Source organism: Podarcis filfolensis, assembly GCF_964270895.1.
Source record: "Podarcis filfolensis genome assembly, chromosome: 16".
In the NCBI taxonomy this organism is placed as follows: Eukaryota; Metazoa; Chordata; class Lepidosauria; order Squamata; family Lacertidae; genus Podarcis; species Podarcis filfolensis.
The window spans coordinates 33,277,164-33,293,768 of record NC_139620.1 but is presented as its reverse complement, the minus strand read 5'-3'; the positions used below and the strand labels follow the sequence as shown (position 1 = coordinate 33,293,768).

Sequence of the window (16,605 nt, the reverse complement as noted above, 5' to 3'; positions counted from 1 at the left end):
GCTTTTCGCCGGAAAATATGGATTTGCTGTTACGTGCAAACTTGCAAACTCTGGTTTTGCTGGCTGATTATGCCAGTCGTCGTTCACTGCTTCAGATATTATAGGAAACTAGGATGACCACGTAAGCATTAGACACCCAAGAGAAGAAATACTAATGGGGGTACCAGGTTGCACAATATCAGTATATGGTGATTTCGATGTATAGGAGCAAAAGCAAGAATAATAGCTATGTTTTAAACAGAAATGCATTAAATTTCACTGTATAGTTAGCTGTAGTGTGACTTGTAAGCCTGCTTACTTTGCTTTTTACGACCCCCACCTGCTGTCCCTTCTTAGGGTTTTTTCCCCTTTAAATTGGACTTGGACTGGACAAACCTTCCAAGCAGAGGACTCTTAGAAACAGGAGACTGTCCTCAGGAAAACCGGACAGATGCCCTCCTCCCCCCCCCCAAACTTTGGTGGCTTCTGTAACAGTAGAAGCAACTCATAACAGTGAAAGAGGCTTGCTCACCTAAGAGTTTTGTGTTGCCCCTGAATTCACTGTTTGTGTTTGTGCGTATAAACTTGAGTTGGCAATGGCAAATGGTCAGGGATGATGGGAAATTTTAGTTCTGACAGCATCTGTAGTGCCGCAAACTTGCAATCTCTGTGCTGCCCTATAGTTTAAGTCAGGGGTGGGGAACATCGGGTCCAGGGGACAAATGTGGCCCCGCAACCAGACTGGCCCCTGGGGGCTTTCCCTGAGCCAGGGCTTCCCAAACCCTGGTCCATGGACCACGGGTGGTCTGCGAACTTTATTTAACATGATCCGCATTAACTGCACATACTGATTTCTAATTGTGTTTCAACTCCATGGGGTGTTTATTGTAATGCAATAAAATAAAATGAAAGAAGCCATAGAGATGCATGACTGAAAACCATGCAGTGTCTATTGCTGTTGCTGTAACCCGTGGAAAAATACATTGGTCCACCAAGAGCACCAGCAATTTTCAAATGGGGAGAGAATATTTGGGAACCACTTCCAAAACTGTTCTGCTCACTGGTCCAGCTCCATGTTGTCCTCAAGCACTTTTTGTCTGCCTGAAATGTGTCTTAGAATGGTGAATGCCTTTTCTTTCCTCATTTTTATAATGAATGATTTTAGAGTGTTGTGTTGTGTTGTACTGTTGTACTGTTTTATTGTTGTTAGCCGCCCTGAGCCCGGCCTCGGCTGGGGAGGGCGGGATATAAATATAATTTATTATTATTATTATTATTATTATTATTATTATTATTATTATTATTACTATTGGATGGATGTCTGTCTAATCTTCTCTGTGCACATGGAAACCAACTTATTTTTGCATGGCTGGAACATAGCCTACTGTGCAAAGGTAAAAGTTGCATCCGTTGTGCCACCCACTTTTGCCTTTGACTCTGCCCATCTCTGGAATGTGGGCCCCTGGAAGACTGCCCCCCCAAAGGGAATTTGGCCCTCAGATTGAAAATTGGTTCCCCTCATTTAAACTGATGTTCAAGCACAGCCTGTGTTTCTCTGCCCTGTCCTTTCTCCTTTCCCAGGCACTCCAGTCTTGCTGCAGTCCTTGTGTGTGGCAGGTGTAGATTAGATTAGCTGAGAAATCCTGGACACCTTTCATGCAAATAGCTAGATATTCCATATCTTGGAATATTGGGTTCTTTTCAGTCTGGTGTAATATGGTGCCTTTGTACCTTATTTGGCTCGATGTACAGCTAATCCACAGAATGCAGAATGTCTTGTGAGCCTAATCTAGGTCTTGCAAAGCAGGCAAGGTCATTCTGCCACTGCTCTAAAAATATTTTTCTTTCTCCTCCTCTCATAAGATTAATTTTGACCTGCTTCCAGGCTTCATAATTGTGTAAAGAGCCTTCATTGTGTGGTCTACTGAAGGTTAAATATCCCTGTTTCTCTTTTCCCCCCTTTGCTTTTACTAGAACCGCTTATGGTTTTAAAAATAGCCGCAGCCGTTTGTTTGTATTTCCCTGTGATCCCCGAACAAACGCTGTGTTTGCAAAAGCCAAACGGATGAAACGAAAGCACACAGACACAGAAAGCAGTCACCTCTGCTTCGGAACATTTTTTTTGGTTCCCTAGACAGAGCGGCAGGCGAGTTAGCATCAGGACAACAGGCAGAATTAGGTCATCGGAGCTGGCAATCCCTTGATCAACCAGACGTTAAATATCACGCATAAATAGTGAGGGGAGCTGAATTTAATGCCTCCTGGGATCCAATTAGCAAAGCGTCTTATAACTCCCAAGAAAGGAAGACCTTTGCAAATCCACCTTGGTCTGTCTCTGTTGCTGTGAGATGCTGACGCCGTTTTTTGCTGCAGGTGTTGCGGAGAGAAACACCGTAGCTGCATTTTCGTGGGAAAGGGAATATGGCCTAAGAAGTTGGCTTGTGCCTTCACACAGCCGGTGGTTTGTTTCCAACAAAACAGGCATGTGCCATCTTGCGCAGGAAGCTTGTCAAATATGCCACAGTTGTGTTTTCTTCATTATTTAAAATTTTAATAAATAAATTAAAGAAGGGAAGCTGCCTTATTATGCCAGTTGACTTTTTCAGTCTAGCCCTAGTATTGTCTGCTCTGACTGGCAACAGCTCTCCAGGGCGTTGGGCGTGGTTCAGTCTGTCCCTTTGCCTATCTGATTCCTTTGAAAAAGGAAAAGAAACGAAACATGAAAATCTGTTTGCCTCTTACTTTGGGACACAGCTGGAGATTGGAGCCCAACTGATTTAAGTGTCATCAGCAACAACCTGTGCTAAAAACTATATTTCAATTACAGTATTGTTGTATTATGGTTGTATACCTCCCTGGGGCTTCTACAGGAGGAAGGGCAGGATAAAAAATAACAATTATTATTGATATTATTATTTGCTTACTTGGTAATTGCAGTGTGTTCAGTGAGGCTGACTTCCTGCAAATCAAAAGGCCTTTCCAATTAATTGGGTAGCACATTATTTAGTACGAAATGTTAATTTTTAAATATGATTATTTATAAAGAAGATTACAGGCAGGAGGCAGCGTCTGAGAAAAAGCATTCCGCCTTTGCTGTCACATAGGAGGCCATGGTTTTCTAAGCTTTGGGGCCTGCCATGACATCAGTAAACAGGAAGTGTTGAAATTAAAGCAACAGAAGTATATGCTCTTTGCTTCCGGTATTATTTCTAAGATTATGCTGAGTTGATCAAAACAGGCTGATTGAATATGCCTTATTTCATTGGGCGGCGTTGGAAAGGCGTGCTTAAGAAACCCAACATGATATCCAACACCCAACTTCTGTGACAACTGCTTTTCTTGGTTTACAGCAGGCATGGCCAAACTTGGCCCTCCAGATGTTTTGGGACTATAGTTCCCATCACCCCTGACCACTGATCCTGTTAGCTAGGGATGATGGGAGTTGTAGTCCCAAAACAGCTGGAGGGCCAAGTTTGGCCATGCCTGGTTTACAGTATTAGGGCAGGGTTAGCCAGCTTGGTGACCTCCAGATAGCGTTGATCTTCCAATTCCCATCCAGCGGTCAGGAATGATGAGAGTTGTTTTCCGATGACATTTGGAGAGCACCACATGGGCAGTGCTGTCAAGTGTGTTCAAAAAGTGCTTTGTATACATTACCGAGTTGGAATTCCTAACGGCTCTCCTTTATGGTGAATCAGGATTATTATCCCACACATTGCAGTTGAGTTGGGAACAGAGGCTGAAAGACTGGTTTGCTTAAGCCCACCCAATGAGTTTGTGGTAGAGCCAAGATACTGGGTTCTTCCTGATTTTCTCTAGCCCATCTCTTAGCCACTGTGTTTATTTGTTGTTGTTGTTTAGTCGTTTAGTCATGCCCGACTTTTTGTGACCCCATGGACCAGAGCATGCCAGGCACTCCTGTCTTCCACTGCCTCCCGCAGTTTGGTCAAACTCATGCTGGTAGCTTTGAGAACACTGTCCCACCATCTCGTCCTCTGTCGTCCCTTTCTCCTTGTGCCCTCCATCTTTCCCAACATCAGGGTCTTTTCCAGGCAGTCTTCTCTTCTCATGAGGTGGCCAAAGTATTGGAGCCTCAGCTTCAGGATCTGCCCTTCCAGTGAGCACTCAGGGCTGATTTCCTTCAGAATGGATAGGTTTGATCTTCTTGCAGTCCATGGGACTCTCAAGAGTCTCCTACAGCAACTGTGTTTATACCAGTTCTCAATAAATAATGGTGTCTGTCTTGCAGTGGCTGCAGGTCCAATCCCTAGCATTTCTGAAGTAGTGCCTGGCAAGACCTCACCTGGAGTACTGTGTCCAGTTCTGGGCACCACAGTTCAAGAAGGACACTGACAAACTGGAACGTGTCCAGAAGAGGGCAACCAAAATGGTCAAAGGCCTGGAAACAATGCCTTATGAGGAACGGCTAAGGGAGCTGGGCATGTTTAGCCTGGAGAAGAGGAGGTTAAGGGGTGATATGATAGCCATGTTCAAATATATAAAAGGATGTCACATAGAGGAGGGAGAAAGGTTGTTTTCTGCTGCTCCAGAGAAGCGGACACGGAGCAATGGATCCAAACTACAAGAAAGAAGATTCCACCTAAACATTAGGAAGAACTTCCTGACAGTAAGAGCTGTTCGGCAGTGGAATTTGCTGCCAAGGAGTGTGGTGGAGTCTCCTTCTTTGGAGGTCTTTAAGCAGAGGCTTGACAACCATATGTCAGGAGTGCTCTGATGGTGTTTCCTGCTTGGCAGGGGGTTGGACTCGATGGCCCTTGTGGTCTCTTCCAACTCTATGATTCTATGATTCTAAGAACCCTCTCTGAAATCCTGCCAGTCAGTGTAGACAGTATTGAGCTAGATGGACCAATGGCTTGACTCCACATAAGGCAGCTTTGTATGTTCCTACTTCAATGGCGCCAACCCATGCTGCCATTTGAATCTCCCCTCTCCCTATTTGTTGGTAGAGTCAGTGGTTGTCCTGGATCCATATAGCCACAGGTGTTGAAAACGTCTGGTTCCTGTTTGGCTTCAGTACATTTTTCCCACCCCCTCCACCCATCCTATTTACGTGGGTAGCAGAAGGCCTGAACGAGCAGTCAGGAATCAGGATGGCAACAATCATCTTGTTATAGGGAGCCCAGACAGGAAATGTTGCTTTGGTGTTGGAGGTGGGGGAGTAAAGAAAAACAGGTTGGACCACCTTTTCTTATCATAGCAGTCATAGCTCAGCAGCTAAGCACCTGCCTAGCAGCCAGATTGGTCACCACAGGCTTACTCACTGTCTAAAGTATTGGTGATGGGGAAAGAGCTCTGTCCCAAGAGCAAAGAGAGTTATTGGCAATTGAATACTGGGTTAGATGGGTGAATAGTCTGTCCTGGTCACAGCCACTGAGCCTCTTAGGCTTGCTGATCGGAAGGTCAGCGGTTCGAATCCCTGTGATGGGGCAAGCTCCCGTTGCTCTGTCCCAGCTCCTGCCAACCTAGCAGTTCAAAAGCACACCAGCGCAAGTAGATAAATAGGTACCGCTGTGGCGGGAAGGTAAATGGCGTTTCCTTGCGCTCAGGCACAGTGTCCCGCTGCGCCAGAAGCGGTTTAGTCATAACCCGGAAAGCTGTCTGTGGACAAACACCAGCTCCCTTGGCCTGAAAAGCGAGATGAGCACCGCAACCCCAGTCACCTTTGACTGGACTTGTCCTTTACTTTTACCTTACCTGTTCATAAGGCAGCTTCCGATGGTCTCATAAGAAGAGCCCTGCTGGATTAGGCCAAAGGCCTATCTAGTTCAGCATCCTGTTCTCACAGAGGCCAGCCAGAGACCCATGGAAAGCCCATAAACAGCACCTGAGTACCAGGGATGCCATGCCCGTTTTGCCGCTGCTGCACTGCCCTCGCCAAAGCATTCCTGACCTCGGTTGTGCAGCAATGGTGGGTTCTGGCAGGATGTTGCCGGAAATCAATGGTGATGCCAGTGCTGCTTCTCAGCCAGAGTTGGCGGGGTGCACAGTGCCCCCACAGGGACACAGCCTCAGGGGCTTCATCCTGCCTCAGGGGCTGGGCAGCCCCTGCTGTGTGTGTAACTGTGTTCTCCCCACTTGCGATTCCTAGCAGCCAGTACCCAAAGGCTATTGCTGCTTCCCGTGGGAGCAAGTTCCACAGTTTAGCTCTGTGCTGTGTACTTGCTTTTATTCATCCTGAATACTCCCAACATTTCAGCTTCATTGGATATCCCTGAGTATTTCTGTGAAGACCACAGAGGGGTTTGAAGTGTAAGAAAATAGCACAACATACTAAGAAACATGTTGGAAGGGATGAAGTTAGATAAAACGGAACCTTAAAACACAATTGTATGTGTTTTGGGTTATAAACATTGATGTTGGGAGAGCAGGAAGTCACTAGTTTTGTTGATTTGCAATACAGTCGTACCTTGGTTTTCGAACAGAATGCGTTCCAGAAGTCCGTTCGACTTCTGTTCGACTTCTGAAACATTCGCAAATCAAGGCACAGCTCCCAATTTTGCAGGCATTCCGGAAAGAATCTGCATTGGACATTCGGCTTCCAAAAGAACGTTTGGAAACCAGCACACTCACTTCCGGGTTTCGATCTTTCGGGAGCCAAAACATACAAGTACTGAGGCATTCAACAACCAAAGTGCGACTGTATAATGGTTGAGTAAAAAAAGTACCTTCTATACAGAAGAAGAGGGACGCGGGTTGCGCTGTGGGTTAAACCACAGAGCTTAGGACTTGCCAATCAGAAGGTCGGCGGTTCGAATCCCCGCGATGGGGTGAGCTCCCGTTGCTCGGTCCCTGCTCCTGCCAACCTAGCAGTTCGAAAGCACATCAAAGTGCAAGTAGATAAATAGGTGCCGCTCCAGCGGGAAGGTAAACGGCGTTTCCGTGCACTGCTCTGGTTCGCCAGAAACGGCTTAGTCATGCTGGCCACATGACCCGGAAGCTGTATGCCGGCTCCCTCGGCCAATAAAGCGAGATGAGCACCACAACCCCAGAGTCGGTCACGACTGGACCTAATGGTCAGGGGTCCCTTTACCTTTACCTTTATACAGAAGAAAGAATGAAATAATATTACAAACAGGGATATCCCTGAGTTCTAGTATTATGAGTGGGGGAGGAAACATTTCTCTACCCACTTTCTTCACTGAGAATAATTTACTCTGCATCCCCCGGGATAGAATACTCACTTTAGTGTTCAGAAATCATGTGACATTTGGGCATCTTGTCCACTGGGATTTTGTTTCTTTGTGAGAAATGACGACCAACTTTGTCCCTGACGAATGAAGGTTTTGAAATAGGAATACGCCGTAAGGGTTATGAAATGAGGTTCTTTCTGCTACTCCCCTTATTATTCGTTCAGTCGCAGAGATCAGCCGGTGGAATGCCTGTCAGTTGCCCCTGTGCTACAGAAGAGGCCTTGCCATTAACTTCCATGTGTCTCTCAAATACCTTTTTTCTCCAGATGGGCCTATTTAGTTTGAGATTAGACAGTTTAAGATTAGGCAGCCACTGTAATGTTTATTTCATGTTGGTTTTATTATATGCTATGTTTTATGGTCCTGTACATCGCCTTGATAGTTCACCTAAGATAGTATTATATAAATCCTTCAATAAAATAAATTATTGGTCTCTTTGAAGAAATCCAAATACTACAATAGGGTAGTGCTTTTACAAGGACCACCCCATAAGGTGGTGCCGGGATGTTATCTCCAAGCTTTAAAAAAGAAAAACTGATTTGAACGTGTCCAACCAATTTGACCTGACCTGCTTTTATTTGGAATGCAAGCCAAACTGTTCTTGTCATATGCAGAAATTTGATAAAGGCTCTCTTGAAATCTCATGGGGCGAGGGGAATGATGCTGTGACTTAAACAAAAGGGACCCCTTTTTTCCTCTCCATATCTACCTTCAACTTGTAATGGTAACAGCTGCCAGAACTGCAGCCTTTCAGAAACTTCAGGATCTGGTTGAATGTTTTGTGTTTGGGGTGGTGATGGGTCCTATTTGAACACATACTGACAAGCTGTTCATTTCCTTGTATCGTTAATTTCCCTCTGCAAGAAGTGGGGAATCTTTGCTTCACTATCTGTGTACAGTGGTACCTTGGTTCTCGAACGTAATCAGTTCCGGGAGTCCATTCGACTCCCGAAACCATTTGGAAACCAAGGCGTGGCTTCCGATTGGCTGCAGGAGCCGCGTCGGACTTTCGGCTTCCGAAAATTGTTCACAAACGGGAACACTTCTGGGTTTGCAGCATTCAGGAGCTGATTTGTTCGGGAGCCAAGCTGTTCAAGTACCAAGGTACCACTGTACTTAGATAGGTGAAACTGATACTTTCCAGCCACTACAGACAGTTCTATCAGCTCAAGGGTCTTTGCTTTAAATACCTGGTCATTGCCACTGCTGTCTCCCAAAGAACCCTGGTGCTACCTGTGCTTTTGGGAAAAAGGAAGCATTATTATTATTTTTGCAAACTTCTCCCAATCTCTGCAGAAGAGGCAGGAAAAACATATAAAGCCTCTTTAGCAGAGAGTGGAGATTGTCATGCATAAAATAAAATAAAGTAGGATTTGGCACAGAAAATGGGAGAAACTGATTGTGTGTGTTTGCGGCAGAAGCTCTGTGCTCAGCAGCGAGTGGTTAGAAACAGTGACGTTACTAACCCACTTTCTGCCTCCTCATCGAAACAGGGTTACAGTAGTTTAGAAACCTTTATTCTGCATTTTTTAAATGACTTGGGGGGGGAGGTTGTTGGGAAGTTGGCGGGGTGGGGATGAGTAGGGCAAGCCATGGTCCATTTGTCAGAGGAGAAACAGCCCCCAACTGTATGGATGTTTTGGATACACGCAAATCCCTTTCCTAGTCTCCTTCCCTATGAAACAGCAGCTGCAACAGCTGATCTGTTCAACAAAACATTTATTCACCTGATTATCAGGTCCTCTTCCTCCTGTTTCTTTCTACCCCTCACCCACAATGTTTTCTAGAAGAACAGAGGAGAAAGCCTCTTCTAATTCTGTGCAGTAGACACCCTGGCTGATTAATTTTCAGTTAGTAAATGCAATTCAGATTTGTCTGACTCACCCATCCTTCTGCACTTTAGCCCCATCTCTCTTCCCTTGCTACAACCAAACAGAACTACAGGGATTGCCAGCATCCCATAACCCACATTTCCCCCTCAGCATCTGGGTTGCTTTTGAACTTCCTGTGCTATCACAACGGCTTGGCTAATGGGCTGGTGGAGGGTCTCTGGCTGCTAGCTGGCAAGTAGTCCATTATCCGCCTCCATCACCTGAGGTTCTTATTATATTTAATGGTCCATAAAAGAACTGTGTTAATCTTTATGCAACATTCACTTCCTGAGAGATGCCCTGGCAACTTGGGGGAAGATATAAGGAGCCATAAAACTTAACGGCATGCAATTTTGGATTTGTGTCAGAATCCGTTGTATGCAAAGCAGTTGGCTTCCACATTTGCATAGTACTTTGACTGCATGCTGAGTGTGGACTTTAGCTGGTCGGTGTCAAATGTGATATTTCAAGGATATACACAATTCCTGCTCTGTGATGACGGCCACACTTATCAATAAATATTGAGCAATCATCCGCAAGCTACCTGCAGTTAGTTAAGGCACAATGTGATAGGTGCTTAAGCCGAAATGCAATTTTCTATTACGTTTCTTCTGCCCAAATGCAGACTAAGTAACTTTTTTAAAAAGAAAAGAGTAAAAATGAAGCAGAATGAGAATTGGTAAAAGGAAAGACAGTTAGCACACACGGACACACACCTTGCAAAATTTTAACAGGCAACAGTGCTGTCCCTCTAGAGAATTCAGGATGGGGGTCCAAAATCTCTCCTCCCTTCTTCCCTCCCCCTCCCTGGCAATTATAACAACCCTGTGAGGTTCTTTCTGCTGAAAGATGATGATTGACACATGCTTACATATACCATAGGAACAGGGAATTGTTGGCGATCTAGATATTTCTGGCCCTGACCATTGGAGGTGCTGGCAAGGGGTGATGGGAATTCGATAACATCTGGGGTGGGGCACAGGCCCCGTCGCTGCCGAATACAGTGGTACCTCGGGTTACATATGCTTCAGGTTACATACGCTTCATGTTACAGACTCCGCTAACCCAGAAATAGTGCTTCAGGTTAAGAACTTTGCTTCAGGATGAGAACAGAAATCGTGCTCCGGCGGCGCGGCGGCAGCAGGCGGCCCCATTAGCTAAAGTGGTGCTTCAGGTTAAGAACAGTTTCAGGTTAAGTACGGACCTCCGGAACGAATTAAGTACTTAATCCGAGGTACCACTGTATTAGGGGCCAGCCTTGTGTAAGGTGCAAAATTCATGTGTGCTTGTTTTTCGTTGAAAGGAACTACTAAACCAGTCCTGTTATAGAATCTCTTTTATAAATTGTAACTGAATTGCACGCACACACACACACACACACACACACACCCCCCGCAAAAAATAATAATCCAGAGGTTTAGGAGTTTTCCAATTTCTAGTCCTAGTGGTTTGGTTTTTCTGTCTCTCCCCATGATCCATGGTTTGTTTTTTTAAAATCTCCCATCCTCACTTTCCAGCGCACATGTTACTTTTACAGGAATTGTAGTTATGAAGCCTCGAAGGGCTGTGTTAAATTGGAAACAGCAAAGGCTTTTGATACTGCACTCGAGCAAGTATGTTTGTTAAATGTGCAGCTAGGAGTACCCAGGAGCCTCCAAGGAATATGGAAGGGGTCTAAATGATTTAGATCTATTAAAAGGGAAAGGCATGTAGAATTGAACACCTTGGTAAACTCTGCATTAAATTCTCTGGCACCCACAGTGTATTCTGCTTTGTTGACTGGATCCAAACCTTTTTCTTTTTCTTTTTCTTTTCTTTTCTTTTTTTTTTTTTGAAAAATAACTGATTCTCCCCTTTCTTTTCTTTTAGGAAATGGCCAACTCTGTTTACTTGGTTATGGAGGTGAGTAATTCTGAATTCTTATTAAAGGTGATTGTTATTCTTGGGTCTCATCTGACCAAAGCATCATCATTCCACCTTAAACTGTAACTACTTCGTCCAAGAAATCCTGGGTGCTGAGAGTTGCCAAGTGAATCATGTTCTGCCCAGAGAGTCCCCCGGGAAATGGAATCGAGTGTTAAGCCATTCTGGGAATTTTAGCTCTGCGAGGGGAATAGGGGTCTCCGAACAACTCACAGCACCCTCAACAAACTATGGTTCCCAGGATTCTTTGGGGGAAGCCATAACTGTTTACAACAAGATGTCAGAAGCAACTGATGGAGGGCACTCCAGAGTGCAAGAGCAAAGGAGGGAAATATTATTATTTTTTGGTCACCAGCGTGATACTCTGTAGGGTATGGTTCTGGAAGTAAAAAATTATCCAAGTGATCTCTGCCATCTCAGATGTCCATACAGTGTCCTGAGTTGTCCAGGCGTCTTGGGTGTACAATAATACATGGAGGGTCACTGTTTCCCATGCCTGCATGTAAATAATTACTCAATGACATATATTATAAGTGTAAGAGTAAAATATGCCTCTGGTTTTAATTCAGAAAAAAAAGATGCACTCACGTTAAAAAATCATAATGTTGCCTGCAAGGCTATTGTATTAAAAAACGCTATTTGGGAAGCCAACCTATTGCCTGGGTTACTATCTTGGTGCCTGCATAGACCTTCTAAAATGAAATGTTTGGCTGTTGTTGGAAGGCTTTTGCTGTTTTGGTCTCAAGGGTCACTAAATTAGCCATGGACATCCTCTTGAAAGCAACATTGGAGAAGGAACAGGATTTGCTCATATTAGCTGGACTATGTCAGTGCGGCAGAACTTGGGATAATATATTTGCAGTAGAAGGGGGCATTTTACTTGGTGGCAGGGATTGTGGCGGTGCCTGCTGGGTCCATCCCTAATCTCTGTGAATGTGTAGGCATGCAGGTTTTCTGTTTAGACCCCAGAAGTTGAGGGTGGGCTGGGGAAAGGGATCCAGTGGAAACAGTGATCCACACTCACATGTGTCCAGAAAGCCCTAACCTGAGATCCCAAACTCCCTCTATCTCTGACCATTGGTTATGCTGACTAGAGCTGGTGGGATTTGGAGTCCAACAAGATCTGGAGGGCACTGGCTGACTACCCCTGCCCAAATGTCTCCCGCATTTCAAGAATCAATATTTGTAAGCTGAATAAATGAAGAAAACAATGTACACTGCAGTTACCAGATCCTAAGCTCTGGCATTTTGCAATTGGAAAAGGCCAATCTCTTTAGTTTCTGAAGTTGCCCGAGTTCTGTGAATTGCCACTTAAGGCAATTTCTGTGTTTCTGTGCTTTATTGTAGAGCCTTGGTGAGACAGAATTTTTAACTAAACTCTTGCTTACAGACTTCTCTTTATCTCCCTTCTCTGATCTAGTACTGCAATGGTGGAGACCTGGCAGATTACTTGCACAGTAAGTATCATCCCTGATGTCTCTTCTCTTTTTGGCAGAACCTAAATAGCATGTCGAAATGTTTGCCACTCCAATGTGGCGCCTGGAATATATAAGTGGATCACTGTTTTTTTTTTTAATTCTGCAAAACTTGTGCTTAGGGTTTTCGTGCTGTTGTCCCTGTTTTGGGGGAGTTCTGATCAGCTTTCAGCTCTTCTAGGGATTTAGGGAATTTGGAAGTGTTGCTGTGATGTGCCAAGGTTGGCTTGGACCTTGCCCTGCCCCCTTATGAGGGGCGTGGCAAGATAAGCTCCTCCTACCACTTTGCCTCGTATATGGAGAAGTTCCATGCAACCGTGCTGACTCGAGCGGTAGGCTCAATGATAGCAACAACTTGGAAGTTGTTGGGTGTTTTAAAACAGAGGTTGGATGGCCACCTGTCAGGGATTATATACCTGTGATTCCTGCACTGCAGGAGGCTAGATGAGCCTTGGGGTCCCTTCCAACTGTGCAATTCTATGACTCCATGATCCCATCCACATGCCAGAAGTACTTTTCTATGGCTTTCATGTGGAGGCATGTAATGTTAGGAAGTACTCTGAGGCCTAATTGTCCCTGAAGGGGGAGACCCAGTGTTTGCCCAACTTTCTCCATTGATGGACCATGCTTTGGCAACATCACTGGACTGTGACTTAGGACTGACCCCAGATACCCTGGAGATTCTGCAGAAGTGGGGACCTGACCTTGCAGATCTTGACTTTGGACCTTGCTTGTTGTGTTGGACCTGGACTGGTATTTGACTATTTGCACTTTCTCACCACTCTTGGGACTGTGTGTACTATTAGGACTTACCTTCGGGTACGCTGGGGTTCAGGACAATTAGAAGCCCAGCCTGTCACTAACAATGACCTCAAGGGAGGGGGTGGTCCCGCTTGGACATCCTTAACCTGATGACAACCCACCACAAATCAAAACCTAGTAGTGGCCCCACACCCTCCCACCCAAACACACAACTGTATGTAGGGTGATGTGTTTTGGAGGAGTGGGTGGGTGACTTGGTGGGGGGACATAGGAAGCTGACATCTAAGGAGTCGTCGTTGGTCCGTCTAGCTCCAGGTTGTCTCCACGGACTGGTAGCCTCTTTCCAGGATTTCAGACAGGGTTCTCTTGCAGGCTTACCTGAAGTTGTCAGAGATTGAAACTTCTGCATGCAAGGCAATGCTCTGCCTCTGAGTTATGGCTTTTGCTTACAAAGGAGGTCCACCAAAATCTGACATGGACCCTGAAAAGTGCAGCATTTGTTGTCTTCTATTGTGAAAGCAAAGTCTGGAGTAACACTACTTATGCTAATGACTAGTTTGCCGCCTGTCATCTCTGCTTCTTTGGACATTACTTCCTGATTGATAATATCCAAGCCCTGAGCCCTCATTTACCGGCTGTATATAATCTAGGTCAGTAATGACTGGTTTTGTTTAGACTACTTTTCAACAGTTGGTTTTCTGTTTACAAGATCATTGCAATTAAGTCCCGCCCCCCTCCTTTTGCTGATTTGGTTGTTTGTTTTTAAATACTGCAAATGATTTGCCTGAAGCAAGGTTTAGCAATCCAGGCTCATTGAATGAAAGAAATTAGGAAATGTTTGTCTGCTCAACAACCACATCTTGCCCTTTAATCTCATGTTTTAACCTTGGAAAACCTCAAAACAAAACCCAGTTTTAATACCTCTTCCTCTACCCAATTTGGGGGGAAGGAGATGGGACTCTAGGGGTTTTTTTCCTGCTTGCAACAACTATTCCTCTTTTATTTTTATTTTTTTAAAACCTCTAGTATTAGCTAAAAGTCGCAGTAAGTTACATGAACCCCAATGGTCTCCCTTGCAGGCACCAGTCAGAGCCACATGCTGGATAGCCTGCTGTTTGACTCTAAAATGAGCCTGCAAAGTGACGTATAATAACATTGAACAAATACAGAATTAATATCCAGTAAAAGGACATTTTGAGGGATGCGGGTGGCGCTGTGGGTTAAACCACAGAGCCTCTTGGGCTTGCCAATCAGAAGGTTGGCGGTTTGAATCCCTGCCACGGAGTGAGCTCCCATTGCTCGTTCCCTGCTCATGCCAACCTAGCAGTTCGAAAGCACGTCAAAGTGCAAGTAGATAAATAGGTACCGCTCCGGCAGGAAGGTAAACGGCGTTTCCGTGCGCTGCTCTGGTTCGCCAGAAGCGGCTTAGTCATGCTGGCCACATGACCCGGAAGCTGTATGCCGGCTCCCTTGGCCAATAAAGCGAGATGAGTGCCTCAAGCCCAGAGTCGGTCAAGACTGGACCTAACGGTCAGGGGTCCCTTTCCCTTTAAACGAACATTTAAGAAGAGCTGTGCTGGTCACCTAGCCCACCTAGTCCAGCATCCTGTTCTCACAGTGGCCAACAAGATCCCTTTGGGAAACCTGCAGGCAAGACCTTGGGGGCAATAGCACACTATCTGCTTGCGATTCCCAGGAACTAGCAAAACAAAGCCCACATCATTGAGTTCTCCCACACCATCCAGGAGGCCCTGTCCACATCTGCTTCCTCTACTGCCTAGCTTTTAATAAGCTTCTTCATGGTATGGGCAGTACCACAATATAACCCAGGGGTAGTCAACCTTTTTTATACCTACTGCCCACTAATGCATCTTTCTTGATGGCATGATTTCCTTACCGCCCACCAGTGCTCGATGGAAGGAGGATTCAGCTTGTGCCATAGAACCCCCTACTGCCCCACCTAGAATCCTAAAACGCCCATTAGTGGGTGGCAGGGACCAGGTTGTCAACCCCTGATATAACCCTTTACTCAGAGGGCTGGTGGCCTCTTTCTTGTTGGAAGTCTTCAAGAGGAGTGCAGGCAGCCAAATGTCGGGGCTGCTCTGCATTTCCTGTGCAGGAATTTAGGAAGCTACCTTCTACTGGTCAGCCTGAGACTTTCTACATGCGAAGCAGGCGCTCTCCTGCTGAGAAACAGCACTTCCCAACCCCACCTGCATGGAGAACCTTCATGTGTAGGAAGCTGCCTACTACCAAGTCAGACCACAGGCTCGTCTAACTCAGTATGGTCCTCATGATGACAGGTTTCCAGTCCTACCTGGAGACACTAGGGAGAGAACCGGGGACCTTCTGCTTTCAAAGCAGTTGTCCCACCACTGAGCCGCAGCCCTTTCTCCTCCATTTTGTGGGGGGTTGCACTAGCTCGTCTGCAAGGCTCCCTCCAACTCTGATACCAGGGAGATAGTTCCTATAAAACGCCTCCAAAAACCAGCTGTCCCAGTTACCCCAAACGAGAAATGGGTCTATCTCCTGCTGTTCTCCTTCATCCCAGTAATTCGTCCTTTAGCAGTAAAAGTTAAAAAAAAAAAAAACACACGCTAACAGCAGATCAGCAAATGTTTGTGATGTCTTCCAAATGGAGACAGGCTTCTATATTTCTGGATTTTAAAGTAGCCACTCTTCTGAATGCACAGTGAATTTAGAATGCGTTTCCCTTCACTTCTCCCTCCTGCAGCTAAACACACTTCCTTTTTAAAAGCCTTTAGTCTCACGCGCTAACTTAAAAGATTAAAGCTGTCTCTCCATGTTTAATCATCCCTCAGAATGTTTTTTTCGGCCATGTTTAAACAAAACAATGTTAATCAAGGCTGTCATCCTCCTTTTTGTCAGTTTGGTGCTAAGTTGGTTCATGAGCAAGGGGAAAAAAGGATGAATTCTCCTGTCCCAGCCCCACTGATCATGGCCGCTTAAACCTCTTTCATGTTGAGCTGCTGGAATGGAAAGATTAAAAAAACTGAATTCTTATTTCCCCTCCGGAGCTAGCGTTGTAATGTTTTATGAATGATGAGTTCAGATCATTTATTTGGCTTTTAGCAGCTGGAATGCGGAGGAGTCTTGACGGCAGAACTGTGCATACCACGTGGCTTTTTAAAATATAGATAAAATTATTACTTTTAAGATCGGGCCATTATGCTCCAAAATGTCTCAGCTGTGGCAAAAACACAAACAAAGGGAACAACACCTGCCAGACAGGGCTTTCTATATAGATCTGCCCAAATCATAAGAATATTAGTCTCAAATGCCTTGCAATCTGGCATGTCCCCACTGCAAATACAGGGTCTCTCTGGTGGTGGTGCCCAAACTTTGGAATGCTTTCTGTATGGA

At 45.3% G+C, this 16,605-nt stretch overlaps 1 protein-coding gene across 1 annotated transcript in view; it reads left to right on the top strand.

The window, feature by feature from the left end:
* Positions 1 to 16,605, top strand: part of ULK1 (unc-51 like autophagy activating kinase 1) — a 113,821-nt gene that overhangs the window by 17,910 nt on the left and 79,306 nt on the right. Inside the window, exons 4-5 of the mRNA XM_083589860.1 lie at positions 10,931 to 10,963; positions 12,405 to 12,441. Coding sequence (XP_083445986.1) covers positions 10,931 to 10,963; positions 12,405 to 12,441 — 70 coding nt within the window. The remainder of the gene's footprint in view (positions 1 to 10,930; positions 10,964 to 12,404; positions 12,442 to 16,605) is intronic.